The sequence below is a fragment of the Sinocyclocheilus anshuiensis genome, unplaced genomic scaffold (assembly GCF_001515605.1).
Source record: "Sinocyclocheilus anshuiensis isolate Anshui unplaced genomic scaffold, SAMN03320099.WGS_v1.1 scaffold2066, whole genome shotgun sequence".
In the NCBI taxonomy this organism is placed as follows: domain Eukaryota; kingdom Metazoa; phylum Chordata; class Actinopteri; order Cypriniformes; family Cyprinidae; genus Sinocyclocheilus; species Sinocyclocheilus anshuiensis.
The window spans coordinates 376,705-391,951 of NW_015558697.1; the positions used below are offsets into that span (position 1 = coordinate 376,705).

At 38.5% G+C, this 15,247-nt stretch overlaps 1 protein-coding gene across 1 annotated transcript in view; it reads right to left on the reverse strand.

Annotated features, from left to right (window-relative positions):
- LOC107681425 (brain-specific angiogenesis inhibitor 1-like) overlaps nucleotides 1-14,869 on the reverse strand; it is a gene marked incomplete at its 5' end in the record, with an annotated part of 56,818 nt that extends 41,949 nt beyond the window's left edge. Inside the window, 12 exons of the mRNA XM_016477723.1 lie at nucleotides 2,033-2,176; nucleotides 7,603-7,711; nucleotides 8,158-8,226; nucleotides 8,325-8,519; nucleotides 8,597-8,703; nucleotides 8,913-9,014; nucleotides 10,146-10,475; nucleotides 10,824-11,003; nucleotides 12,339-12,506; nucleotides 13,830-13,934; nucleotides 14,402-14,476; nucleotides 14,711-14,869. Coding sequence (XP_016333209.1) covers nucleotides 2,033-2,176; nucleotides 7,603-7,711; nucleotides 8,158-8,226; nucleotides 8,325-8,519; nucleotides 8,597-8,703; nucleotides 8,913-9,014; nucleotides 10,146-10,475; nucleotides 10,824-11,003; nucleotides 12,339-12,506; nucleotides 13,830-13,934; nucleotides 14,402-14,476; nucleotides 14,711-14,869 — 1,743 coding nt within the window. The remainder of the gene's footprint in view (nucleotides 1-2,032; nucleotides 2,177-7,602; nucleotides 7,712-8,157; nucleotides 8,227-8,324; nucleotides 8,520-8,596; nucleotides 8,704-8,912; nucleotides 9,015-10,145; nucleotides 10,476-10,823; nucleotides 11,004-12,338; nucleotides 12,507-13,829; nucleotides 13,935-14,401; nucleotides 14,477-14,710) is intronic.
- Nucleotides 14,870-15,247: the final 378 nt, after the last annotated feature.

Consider the following 15,247-nt stretch of genomic DNA (forward strand, 5'->3'; position numbering starts at 1 on the left):
GCTAATGAAGAGAGCAACACAGTTGAAAAAGCATGAGTGAGGGGAAAGGGCAGTGATCCAGCCGCTGTAACACTCACACTGCATCACTGTCAGCAGAACCACCTGAAACAATGCACACACACACACACACACACACACACACACACACACACACACAAAGTCCATCTGGTCTTCAAGCTACACTGCTCTAAATCATGCCAAAACCTGTGGCAGACTGGCATGAGCTGTAAGGGAGAGAAAGAGTGAGAGTCTATAGGGGGGTGCCAGGCGGCGGGCAGAGGCCACAGCTCCAGGGCTGCAGCTGAGGTCCCATGGGCAAGAACACAGACCGATGGAGGGGGACAGGGGGCTGGGGGCGTGACAGTTTTGAGCTCCCTCGGGGTAATCGGGTTTCTGCTTGCCCACCCCTCTTCCCCTCCTTTTAATACGCCAAAGCCATGATAATGCGAACAGATGAGACCCGAGAGGGCATTTACGGACAACACAAGAGGAATGTACATTGTTTTAAAAAAAAGAGTTTTTAACATTAAAAAAATCAGTTTGACACTTTCAAGTCCACACTAAATATTTTCCAGTTTACGGGACCTTTGAGCCACAAAAAAATGTGAATTACTTGAAACTACATAAAAAACCATGTTAGACCAACAGAATTCCCCAAAATGCTGTTCTGACTAGTCTAAAAAACAGTTACGATAACAATTAAAGAACTTACATTTTGAATATATCAAGCTGCATTCAAATTTTTAATTTTCTCAAGAATTCTTTTTTTACATTGAACTTAAAAAAATGGTAGGATTTACTTAGAAACTATTTTTACTCAGAAATTGCTAGTCAATTTTACAAATAATTACAAAGAAATAGCAGGTAACACATTGAATTAAATGTGAACTTTTGAAGTAGAAAGACGGAAATAATATTTTATAGTAAAATTTACTCCAATAATCTTTTAATTAATTTAAAAAATATATATTTTACAGTATGTTAATTTCATGTCTTTTTGCTTAATATTTTAAGACATCTTAAGAAATTTACTTTATTTACCTAAATGTATATATAGTTTTACCATAATTTACTATTTTTACTTTTAATCATTTTTATTTCAACCATGACTTCAAACAACAACCTAACACTATAACAGTTACACATTTAGATTAAGGTTATTGATAAAAAATTCACAGATTAATTGTTACATAACAATACGATCTGTAACATGCATTTAGAAAATAAATCAGGTTTTAATAGTTTTAATTTCATGCCAACTTTAATAGTGGTGTTTTGTTTGTGAACGAATAATGTAGGCGAAAGAATCATAAAGTGTTCTTTTCAAGAGCAGAACCTTTGTAAGAATGAAAGTGTTTTGTTCTGTTACAATGTATTTCATTGGATTCAGTCTATCAAATTCCTCTCTCATTCTAAATCATCTTTAATATAAAAGCTCATCTCAGCATGTCCAAAGCTTGACGACCTGTCAATCCAGCACTGGTGGCATGGCAACAGATCTCCCAATGGGAAAGGGAATTAAACCTAATTGCGCCTGATTGGCTCCTGCCGACTCCTGATTAAGTAGCAACTCCTCTATTAGCATAGTCGCGGGGGAAGAAGCATCTTAAATGACCTGTAGCGTCGGACATGGCAAGGATTAAACAGCCTACAGCAATCAGCTCTCTAGCGAAGGAGATAAAATCCATCAAACAAACAGAGATCTGTTACGAATACAGTTTTCTACTGTTTTACAAGAGTAAACAGCAGAGAAGAGACATTAAATTATTCAGAGATAAAAAAGGGAATGGAATGAGTAGAATACAGGCATAAAAATGGAATTTACTGATAAAATTGTTACATTTTATGAATTCGGGAAAAATAAATTAAACAGATTTCATAGTGTCCTAGATGAGCGAGCGCACAATGCAGGCCAGATTCAAACCTGTGCTTCCCATATGAGCACCAAGGCTCAATGTGTCTGTGTACCACTAGGCCACTAGTGCTTACAAGCATATGTGTGTGCAGTTGTGTGAGACTTTATGTTTCTTACCTGGTTTTCCAGTGACCAGGATGTTTTTAGCCACTCTGGCTTTGTCCTCTGAGTTGCGAGCCCAGTCCACCATCCCCCTCCACCCCTTCATGGGGAAAGTGATATCTGCATTTCCTGCGACAGGCCGCTTGTGAATACTCAACACTGGAGAGAGAATCCAGAGGGAACTGTAAGATCCATGGCAACACCAATATCCTGACTCACTGCACAGCGATCACATCTCAACTAGAGAAAGTGTCATGCTGTCAGATGACTCCCCCATACAAACTCTCTCAGCTCAAACGCTTTCATTCTCTTATGATCTCAGCCTTCTGCTGCCAGCCATATTCTCTGTACCACTTCACGACGACAGCATTTTAATCACTGAATGAATTCCCGAAACTTGCAAAAGAAGCATTTTTATTTATGAAACTCGAAAAATAAATCAGTGCAAATCTTTTATAAAGCTATTTGTACTTTTCACATCAATGTGATGGAACAATTTACATACCAATGGTTTTACGTATGATTTATACAGAAATTTGCACTGCCTGTGTTTCAAAACTTTCAAACTAAGTAACCAACTAATTAATCTCGGCTTCAGAACTGATACAGGGCCTACATAATGTTAGACATCATGTTTTTCTTCTACTATATAAATACAGTAACTAACTGGGTAGTTTCACTTTTTCGACAGACAGTACAGAGGAAATATATTTCAAATAAAAAAAAAATATTTTAAACTTCCTATTCATTAAAAAATACTGAAAATGTTAACACAGTATCCACAAAAATATTAAGCAGCTCAACTGTTTTCAACACTGATAATAACCAGAAATTCTTATTGAGCAACAAATCGTCCGTTTTCTGAAGGATCATGTGCTGAAAATTCAGCTTTGCCATCACAGGAATAAATTACATTTTAAAATATATTAAAGTAGAAAACAGTTATTTTAAATTGTAATATTTCACAAAATTATTGTTTTAACCACTAGGCCATGGCCCTGACATCACATTTGTGACCCTGGACCACAAAACCAGTCATAAGTAGCACAGGTATAACAACACATTGTATGGATCAAAATGATCAAATGTACTTTTACGCCAAAATAATTAGGATATTAAGTAATGATCATGTTCCATGAAGATATTTTGTAAATTTCCTACCATAAATATATCAAAACGTAATTTTTGATTAGTAATATGCATTGCTAAGAACTTCATTTGGACAACTTTAAAAGTCGATTTTCTCAATATTTTGATTTTTTGCATCCTCAGATTCCAGATTTTCAAATAGTTGCATCTCGACCAAATATTGTCCTATCCTAACAAACCATACATCAATGGAAAGCTTTCAGATGGTGTATAAATCTCATTTTCAGTGAATTGACCCTTATGACTGGTTTTGTGGTCCTGGGTCACATTTTTGCATCGAAATCTAGGTTGCAGCAGAGACATTAAATTACTTGGTGAAAAAGAAGGGAACTGGCAGGCCAGATTTGATCAATGTACGTGTGTGCTAATTGTTACTAACTCTGTACAGTACTATTCATGTTCTTAAGTTCAAGTTCTTGTTCATTATTTTCCATCTATTGATGAATGTGTGGTGTTACATATACATCTGCGTCTCAAAGCTTTGTGTGGGACTGATAGGTCATTGCTGTAGGACAGGTGTCGTCACAAAGGGAGAATCTGAGCTCATGGGCAGCTCAGTGATTCAGAGGTAAACAGAACCTCTCACACCCCCTTTTAAACTCTTTCAGCTGCAGCCCACAACGTATGACCATGAAGGTTCATCTTCCCGCTGTTTTTACGAACCTGGGTGCTGAGTAGTCCGTTCTGTATGCAGGAGAGATGTGCGTGGTTTAGAGTGTGATTCCAAAGCTATAAAAATGCCTAGAGCTATACATATTTGGAAATCAGTTTGAGCAACATATCAGATTAATTGCTCGGGGATTGGTCATGATTTCCAGAGGGATATTGTCTGTTACTGCATTCTGATGAATATGAAAATGTTCAAGGTGTGTGAAAGTGTGTGTGAGTAATAGTGCTGGTGGTGATTTCAGCTGGTCATCTGTTTCAGCACCATCAAAAGCCTAAATTGATTTTAATTAAACAAATTATATACACTATCGTTCAAAAGTTTGGGATCAGTAAGATTTTTAATGTTTTTAAATTAATATTTTAATTTTGTAAAATATTATTGCAATTTAAAATAACAGTTTCTATTTTAATATACTTGAAAATATAATTTATTCCTGTAAAGCAAATTCATTCTCTTCATCCATTACTCCAGTCTTCAGTGTCACATGATCCTTCAGAAATCATTCTAATATGCTGATTTATTATCAATGTTGGAAACAGTAAAAAAAAAATATTTTAAACTTCCTATTCATTAAAAAATACTGAAAATGTTAACACAGTATCCACAAAAATATTAAGCAGCTCAACTGTTTTCAACACTGATAATAACCAGAAATTCTTATTGAGCAACAAATCGTCCGTTTTCTGAAGGATCATGTGCTGAAAATTCAGCTTTGCCATCACAGGAATAAATTACATTTTAAAATATATTAAAGTAGAAAACAGTTATTTTAAATTGTAATATTTCACAAAATTATTGTTTTAACCACTAGGCCATGGCCCTGACATCACATTTGTGACCCTGGACCACAAAACCAGTCATAAGTAGCACAGGTATAACAACACATTGTATGGATCAAAATGATCAAATGTACTTTTACGCCAAAATAATTAGGATATTAAGTAATGATCATGTTCCATGAAGATATTTTGTAAATTTCCTACCATAAATATATCAAAACGTAATTTTTGATTAGTAATATGCATTGCTAAGAACTTCATTTGGACAACTTTAAAAGTCGATTTTCTCAATATTTTGATTTTTTGCATCCTCAGATTCCAGATTTTCAAATAGTTGCATCTCGACCAAATATTGTCCTATCCTAACAAACCATACATCAATGGAAAGCTTTCAGATGGTGTATAAATCTCATTTTCAGTGAATTGACCCTTATGACTGGTTTTGTGGTCCTGGGTCACATTTTTGCATCGAAATCTAGGTTGCAGCAGAGACATTAAATTACTTGGTGAAAAAGAAGGGAACTGGCAGGCCAGATTTGATCAATGTACGTGTGTGCTAATTGTTACTAACTCTGTACAGTACTATTCATGTTCTTAAGTTCAAGTTCTTGTTCATTATTTTCCATCTATTGATGAATGTGTGGTGTTACATATACATCTGCGTCTCAAAGCTTTGTGTGGGACTGATAGGTCATTGCTGTAGGACAGGTGTCGTCACAAAGGGAGAATCTGAGCTCATGGGCAGCTCAGTGATTCAGAGGTAAACAGAACCTCTCACACCCCCTTTTAAACTCTTTCAGCTGCAGCCCACAACGTATGACCATGAAGGTTCATCTTCCCGCTGTTTTTACGAACCTGGGTGCTGAGTAGTCCGTTCTGTATGCAGGAGAGATGTGCGTGGTTTAGAGTGTGATTCCAAAGCTATAAAAATGCCTAGAGCTATACATATTTGGAAATCAGTTTGAGCAACATATCAGATTAATTGCTCGGGGATTGGTCATGATTTCCAGAGGGATATTGTCTGTTACTGCATTCTGATGAATATGAAAATGTTCAAGGTGTGTGAAAGTGTGTGTGAGTAATAGTGCTGGTGGTGATTTCAGCTGGTCATCTGTTTCAGCACCATCAAAAGCCTAAATTGATTTTAATTAAACAAATTATATACACTATCGTTCAAAAGTTTGGGATCAGTAAGATTTTTAATGTTTTTAAATTAATATTTTAATTTTGTAAAATATTATTGCAATTTAAAATAACAGTTTCTATTTTAATATACTTGAAAATATAATTTATTCCTGTAAAGCAAATTCATTCTCTTCATCCATTACTCCAGTCTTCAGTGTCACATGATCCTTCAGAAATCATTCTAATATGCTGATTTATTATCAATGTTGGAAACAGTTTTTGCTGCTTTATATTTTTTTTGGAACCTGTGATACTTTTTTTCAGGATACTTTTATGGATAAAAAATGAAAAAGAACAGCATTTATTCAAAATAGAAATATTGTGTTACAATATACCACCGTTCAAAAGGTTGGGGTCAAAAATGTTTCTTTCTTTTGTGAATACTTTTATTCAGCAAGGATGTGTTAAATGGATATAAAAAGTGACAGTAAAGACTTATATTGTTAGAAAATATTTCTATTTTAAATAAATGCTGTTCTTTTAAACTTTTTATTCATCAAAGAATCCTGAAAAAAGTATCACAGGTTATAAAAAAAATATTAAGCAGCACAACTGTGTTCAACAATGATAATACATAAGCATATCACGATTTCTGAAGGATCATGTGACACTGAAGACTGGAGTAATGATGCTGAAAATTCAGCTTTGCATCACAGAAATAAATTGTATTTTGAAGTATATTGAAACAGAAAACCAATATTAAAAACCGAAATAATATTTCACAATATTACTTTTTTTTTCAGTATTTTTGATCAAATAAATACAGCCTTTATGAGCGTAAGAGACATTTAAAAATCGTACAGATTTTTTTAAATCTGACAAACATTTCAATGCCATTGTGTGTCTTTGTGTATATATATATATATATATATATATATATATACAGTATATATATATATATATATATACACCGAACAAAATTATAAATGCAACACTTTTGTTTTTGCCCCCATTTTTCATGAGCTGAACTCAAAGATCTAAGACTTTTTCTATGTACACAAAAGGCCTATTTCTCTCAAATATTGTTCACACATTTTAGAGTGGCCTTTTATTGTGGCCAGCCTAAGGCACACCTGTGCAATAATCATGCTGTCTAATCAGCATCTTGATATGCCACACCTGTGAGGTGGATGGATTATCTCAGCAAAGTGCTCACTAACACAGATTTAGACAGATTTGTGAACAATATTTGAGAGAAATAGGCCTTTTGTGTACATAGAAAAAGTATTTTCTATGTAAGCGTTTATAAACTAAGCGTTTATAATTTTGTTCAGTGTATATATATATATATGCTAGGTGCACTGCGTTAGTCTAACTGAGACTTGTCATAGCACTTGCATATCATTGCTCTTTTGTTGATATTGATTGCTTCCATTGTCCTCATTTGTAAGTCGCTTTGGATAAAAGCATCTGCTTAATGAATAAATGTAAATGTAAATGTAAATATATATAGGTGATTTTGTGATGTTGTAATTAAAAGCACAAGCACAAAAAAGATTAAAGCCATTTAAAACTATGAGAAAGGGTCATAGGTAATCACCCATGAAGATTTATATACATCACCACACTTTGAATGATTAAAAATGCCTTTTAAAAGACCTTTCCACAGTATTGGACACCATTCACCAGATGGTTTATTACATTTCAGTACAATTTGCTTCATGTTCTCCAGTTCTTTTTTGGATTTGTAGCTTCAACTTCTAGGCTGCCTGTCCAAACATTCAACCAATTAAGTACATGACCATCACCCTCTGACATTATTGCAGAGGTGTAAACTGAACTAAATGTCAGTGGAAACTGACCCAGATTGTCGGTGACCTCATAAGTATCCTGGAAGTCCTTCATGCGGAGACTGATGACATCCACAAAGTCCTCCACTAAACGAAAAAGCTCCTTAACATTGGGCCCAAGCTGCCAGAAAGAAAAACATAGCTTCATGTTAAAAAGTTTGTTCGTTCTTCTTTCAATATGTGATTCTGTAAGTGGATTTGAAATGTTATTGTAATAAATATGAGATTTTTCTAAAAATAACTGCTGCTGCTCAAGCTTAATGATATCCTTGCTTCAGAATGTAAACTGAAGCTTGCGTTAAGACATACATTGTAAACTAACTAATGATCTAACTAAACAGCAGGAGACAAACAGCTGAAAGAAAGATGTGCAGCGAAGAGAAGAGAATTAGCCAATTAATCACCTTTAAAACCAGCTGAAACTTGCATAATTACTAAATGAAAGAGAGTTAGATGATGCCAACATTAAAAGAGGGAATGAGAGAATGATGAATGAGTGAGTGGAAGAATGAATGAGTGAATGAATAAACACACAGACATGGAGAGAGAGAGTGAAGGCTGACTCACCAGCTGTGCTTCCTCCCACCTCTCTCTGTTTTCCTCCATCAGTAAGTTACTCACTGATTGCACAAAATTCTGTGAACAAAACCACATGACAGAGAAACATTCAGGGGCATTCTGGGTCAAAACTGTTTTTTTTTTATTTAGAACTAAGCAAATAATGCTTCACTAACCCTCATGTCTGCATTACTGGGGCTGTAGTAGGACCTCCTAAATATCTCTGTCATGTTTTTCAGTACGTCCATGATAGCCAGAAGGTCTCCGCTGTAGCTTGTTCCATCACTTGACGTCACCCTCAGCTTGGTCATGACTTCAGAGACCCCGTCTCCCACAAGCCCTCGTTGAGCCTTGGACAGATGATCTCTGGTCTTGAGTAGGTAAAACAAATCAACCTTCGCTTTGCAGACACTTTTACTAGCTAGAGCTTAGTTTGGACATCACCTACCAATGTTTGGATACTTCGGTAATCATTTGAGATGCATTTAATGTACGTTGGGTTCTCCCAGTATGCAATGCCTTCATCATCCAACGAACATCGCCGAAGAATTAGTCCTGCATCACAGAAATGGGTCGTCATTACCAGATTTTGAACAAGGATCGGTTAAAAACTGTATACTGCATGTTGTCTTGTTGGTTTTCTTTTTTAAACCAAGCTTGTGGAGCTGTCCATGGTTCTGAAAATGTCTCAGAATAGCTTAGAGGGTGATGACTGTTTAGGAAGTTATTGCGGTGTGTTCCTGTTTGCATGAGTCATGTCTTACCTACAGCATTCGGAGGGCAGCGGACAGCTGCAGTGTCCCCTGCAGGTGTTTTCTTCCAAACTACGTTAGAGAAATTCTCCTCATCACAGATCTCATGCGGCTCTGCATAAAACCGAAGAAGTCATAAAATATGAAAAAACCTGACCAATGCCACAAAATGTGAACAAAGAAACAAGTAAGGTACAGAATTAAAACATAATTCTTGTTAAGTCTATAAATAGGGGTAAGTGATATAACCAAAAGAGTAACTGTATTTTACGATAATGGTATATATCATAATATATAGTTATTTTTGCTGCAAATAAGGTTATTACAATGGCAACATTTTTGATGCCATTAAAATGATAATTTTTTTAATTATGTCAATGCCATAACAAAAACCAATACTAGCCTAACTAATACAAGTTAGGGTTGGGCGATGTCTACCAAATTGGCATCAGACGATGTCTACAGGGTTAGGGGTGTGCCTGAAGCGTGAATCCGTATTCAGAAAGGCACGAAAAAAAAAAAGTGTTCTATGGAGCCACTAAAGGGAAATGGTTAGTCGCTTGCTAGCGGTAGCCTGTTACATTACATTTCCTTTCCAAAAACGGAATTGGGATACAGCGGATTGCGGAAAAGGGAGTGGGGGGAAGGAATCACGATGCCGGCTCAATCTATCAATCATCTATCGGCCCAACCCTAATACAAGTAAAAGGTTCTCAAGCCTACTGAAGACATGAAGCAGGAATATTAGGCTGCTGTCACTTTAAGACCTAATACATGGGCCTAATGTTCTAACTTAAGACAGGCATTTTGACATAACTTTGTGAATATTTGACTGTTTGAGTGAAATAAACTGCAAAAATAACTCCGTACTCATGCTGTGTGACAGGCAGCAAAATAAGTTGCGAAAGACGTCTCAATTAAATACATGCGCACTGTTCTGACAGACCGTTTTAATTAAACTGTCTCTCAGAAATAAAACCATCTATCAGAACAGTGTGCAAGTACTGAATTGAGACCTCTTTCACATATTACTGTGTTATAGTGGTTTAAAATCTCTCCAAAGTTTAAAGTGTCAAAATGTAAAAACGCATGAAAAGGATAAAAACATGCAACACTGCCGTGATAGAGATGGTAATCAAAAATGTATACCAGTTTTAAAATTTCAACCAGTTTACTGTGTCTACCAGTATATCGGTCACCCCTAGCAGAGAATGAGTTTTGGCTACATACATGTTATTGTCTCACCTGGACATCTCTTCTCATTGCAACGTCTAACTTCCTCTCTGTCCCCTGGGCATGGCTCCCCCCCAAAAAAGGGACCATAACACACCCTCTGTCTTTGCTGGCTTCCTCCACCACATGTCTTGGTACAACCAGCCCAAGAGCTCCAGAGCTGCCATTGGCCATCCACAGGACACTCTCGGAGGAAGCAGTCTCTTGTCTGACGCCACTCACCCTGACACTCCAGACCCCCATACGAGGGCCCGTTACACTCCCGAGTGCGCTGCATTGTTCCATTTGAACAGGACGAGGAACAGTAACTCCAGCTGGACCACTCATTCCATACACCATCCACTTCAAGGTAAAAGACAAAGTTTCTGAGAATTTTTTAAATGTGAGAATAGAGGATACAAAGCAACAGTAGGTTAACAAAAGAGAGGAACTTAAAGTGGAGCATGATAAGGGGACATTATTGAAAGATATATTGCAGGAGAAAGAGAGAGGAGCTTTGGGTTGCCAAACTCTAGTCAAGTCCACAGTGATTTAAAGCCTCACTTAATCACCATCATTTGCTGTGAACTTCACAATGGTTCCTTTCAATCTCTTTCTCTACAGTGTCTCACATTAGGCTTTAATTGTGCTGCTTGATGAAAGTCATTAAATCTGTATGAGACAGTCTGTATTTAAAGACCCAAAGATCACCTGGGCATACAGCAATGTTGCAGAATTTGGTCTGTTTCTCTGGACCATCGCAGGGGTTTCCTCCAAACTGCGGCTCTTTGCAGGAGCGAGTGCGGTCCCTGTACCCACGGCCGCACGTTGAAGAACACAAGCTCCATGGAGTCCACTCATCCCACGACCCGTGCACTGTAATCAGAGCGGCTAGGGCATGATTTATAGAGAGAAAAACGCACCTCGACAACACACAAACACACACGCACTAGGGTGAAACTAAAGAGGGGTTCACACTGACAACGATCTGAATTAATTTTATTTTCAACGGGAGTTGCCGATTTCCTGATGGCATAAGTAACTTTTTGGGATGATATAAAGTTGAGAAAAGTTTAATGAGAGGCGACATAATGGGAAGACTACCAATAGGAGTGAAGGCATTGGAGCACATTGAGCAGTATGCATTGGTCATTGTTGATCTTGTTCATGATATGATGTATTGCTGCAATTTTATGAACATTTTCCACTCCATTTTTAGCAGCAAGAAAACTGATTCCCTGTCCAAACAGAAGAACATCTTATTTTTACCTGCAATACATCATATTTGTGATCAGATGTTCAGAACCTATAGCCATTTACATAGCCCACAAATAATGTTACGACAGGAACGCCTACTAGGAAAGACTCTATGATGCCCAAGACGGTTCACTCGTATTGCTATAAATTGGAAAAACTGCAACACACAATATGGTGGCTCTAGTAATAGGAGTGACGCCATCGAAATAAAAGAGTTATTAGGCATTTTGCACTGCAGCTATTGTTAGACACTCCGCTTCCCACAGAAACCAGACCTGAGACTCGTGCTTAGGACTGCGCATGTGCATTGGCATTGATCAACCAGAAATTTTTTGATCAACCAGTCAACCAGTTTTTGAGATTTCAGATTTTCCCCATTCGATTAGATCTTGCACGCCAGGATCCACATTGCAAATATAGCCGCCATGTGAACTGACTTTTGTTCCAAGAGGCTTTGCTACTAGCTACCAACAATACAGCAAAAACAGCTGTCAGTGTGAACAGAGATCTATAGGTAGTGTAAAACACAAATTTTGGCTGCAAGTTCTGAATGTTAGAGAGCAAATCATTCTTTTTTCTGCATAAAGTGATTAGCACGTAATATAACATTGAGCTTGGCAAGACACGTTGTTATCTAGGTAACACTTTTGTCTAGCCCCCTGAGATGCTGAAATGGTAGAATGAAAAGAGATTGAGAGAGAGACCATCCTACATGCAGTGGGAACTATAGGGAATTTGCTGACAACGCTGCACTTAAACCCATTATCATCTTACCACGGCTCTCCAGCATCCAGGGTTGAGGGGGGAGCAGCCATACATGGAAGCCCAGGAAGAGTTAGCCTCAGGTGGGCCGCGGCTGGAGGGTGAGTGGGCAAAGCTAATGGACCTGAGTGAAGGTGGGACGGGTGACGGGAAGTGGATAAGGAAGATGGTGAGGGTGAGGAGAGGCCTGAGGTGGGCTGTGCTTACCTGGACACACAACAGTGTTATTGCAGGGTCTCTGTTCACGCAGCGGCCCGCTGCACTGCGTGCTGTACGGCACCGAGATGCATAGGCGTGTGCGGCTCTGCCAGCCCTCACCGCACGTGGTCGAACACACGCTCCACGCAGACCACTCCCCACCCGACGGAGGATCCACTGAGAGGGACGGGGGGAAGTGGGGATGGGATGGGGTAGGGTAGGGAGCAGAGGAAAGGGTAGGAAAAGGGCCAAAACTAATTAGCATGCGGGATTAGCCACCTTATTTAACAGGGGAAGATCGTTTCATCATTGACTCCATATCCTCAGCATTTACCCATAATAGAAGTTCATGCTTTCATTTTTGGGATATGTAAGTCAGCCTTCTCTACGAGGATTTCACAAGGCTACCCAATAGATCAGACTTTACTATCTGAGCAACTAGGAAAGCCAAGGAATCATGTGTAATCCGGAAGGAATGGGAACATATTAAATGTCCAATAGGAAGCACTTGGTTGTCTTGACAGTCCAATAGATAATATGGGCTGACATGGCTGTCCAATAGAAAAGAGTTAGACTATCATTACCATCAAGTGGAACGAAATGGAGAATCAAGAGTGTCCAATAAAATTATATTGAATGTCAAAATGAAACGTGATAAGGAGGGAATGATTTCACTTCATTCTGACAACATTAGGGGCAATAAACGTTTTAGTTTTCATACTAAAACCCTGCATACGCATATTTAATAATATGCATATACATGAGCATTTTATTTAATCTCTGAAACAATCAGTACACAACTTGTTTGTGTACCATTTACTTTAGCATTTTGCATAAAAATGTGTACATATTATTAATGCTGCTTCCGAAAGTAACATAAACATATACTTTCTGATTCATAGAAAAACAGATTTTTTCTTTTTGATGTACAACTTAAATATGAAGCCACAGCCTCTATTTATTGATTCATTGTGATTTCTGATTTGTAACACATTGGAATGAAATAGCGGAAATTTGTATTTATTTTGAAGTGACAGGCTCATATCGGTGTAACTGTAAAAATGAAAGACAAATTCATGCAGTGCTCACAAAGAAAAGACAAAATACTAGGGATTACATCATATTAGTCCAATATGTCTTTTATATTGAAGCATGCAAATCATACGTCACCACCCCCAAGCAAGGTGTGCCTTGTTCTCGTTTGTTTCATAATAAGAGGTTACGACCCTTTCAAAATACTTTTAACTTCCTTGTAAGCAATGGTGTCCATGATTCATGGATATCTCGATGTTCCTCCATGAACCATGCCATAATACACATGACAAAGACAAACAAAACATAAATCACACTGACAGGAGCATAAAAAAACAAGGCCATAGCCACATACGCATCCAGTCTACTCCCCTGTATGTGGACTAGTGAGTGAAACGCTTGCAAGTGTGTGTATGTGTGTGTGTGACCCCAAGCTGCAGAGGAGGCTGATGCCACCTGTCTTCTTACCTGTTTGGGAAGACTGCTGTCCGCTGCGGGTCTTATCAGAGTCCTCTCGTTTACGGCTGTCCACCGAGCGCAGGGATTGGCTACGAGTGCCAAGTCGGCCTCTGCCTGCAGGATGGGGTGGGGTTAGCAACTACAGTCGAATTCTGATCGGGCAGTGCTGTGCGACCTGAACATCTAGACCAGCATCAGCCATGCTTGGGATTTTGTGTGAAGTTACATAGCTGAGAAGAAGTGAACCTGTGTTTGGTTTGATACTACTCTCCATGCGAACGCGAGACTCTGTGAGAGTTTGGACACTTCTAGGCTTGCGTGACCTCGAAACGTGTGCTTTGAACACCAACAAATGGCAGTAAGTGTACAGAAAGAGCGAGCAAGATGGAGCGAGCAGTGGATGGCAGATGAAAAATAAGCAGACCATGCGGAACGGAGACACAGACAATCGAGGTGAAGACATCTGCAGCCGATGGCCTTGACCATGGAGTGGGTTATTTACTCATGGCCTCCATCCAAACTGAGTGAATATCTACTCACTACAGTCACATTCAAACTGACTTGGTCAGTGACGCCCTTACCAAGCATGGCCTCTTGCATTTCCTTGTATTTCACTGGACTTAAACCCTTGCCTTTAGAGGAATACTGCCTGTAGCCTATGGGTCCAATGAAAAGCACACAAAAACGCTCATTCTATCATCAGTCTAGCATTTTATTATTGTTATTGCTCTATATTGTGTCACACAGGAAGCAGAACATCTTTTTTAACAGTGAAATGTAAAGAATGTAAAAAAATGAGGTGTCAGATAGTGATAGAGAGAGAAAGCTAGAGAAGAAGTGGATGTACGAACAGTCACGTGCAACGTGCATGAGCCTACAATGCAACTTACCGGTGCACGGCTGAGAGTTGCAGGGACGACCTTCCTCTAGAACACCCTCGCACAGGTATGCCTCCTCAGGTGGTGATTGACAGGTGCGTGTGCGCGTCTGGACTCCGCCTCCACATTCACTGCTGCACTCCGCCCAGTTGCCCCATCCACTCCAGCCACCTGTATTAAACCCACACACAGACACGAGCACAGTCCATGTGAGCGTAATTCCCAAGAAAAAGCCATTTATTAATACATTTTTTGTGACACAAATTAAATTTCCATCCCTGCTAAGCAATAATGTTCTGATTTCATAATCCATTATGATGGCACTAAGATGTAGAAATGGACCCATAAATACCAGAAGGATATGAGTCCCTGTGTTCTGCTCCCTCATGAATGTTTAATAGCAGACATTGCTGCCTGTCTGATCCCGGAGGCCCCGACAAATATGTAGTAATCTGCATGAATAGAACATGAAGCTGGACCATGTCCAGCTGCAGACATTTTTAATTACTCACAAATCAATTGTACAGGGGAGGGTATGTAATTCTACAC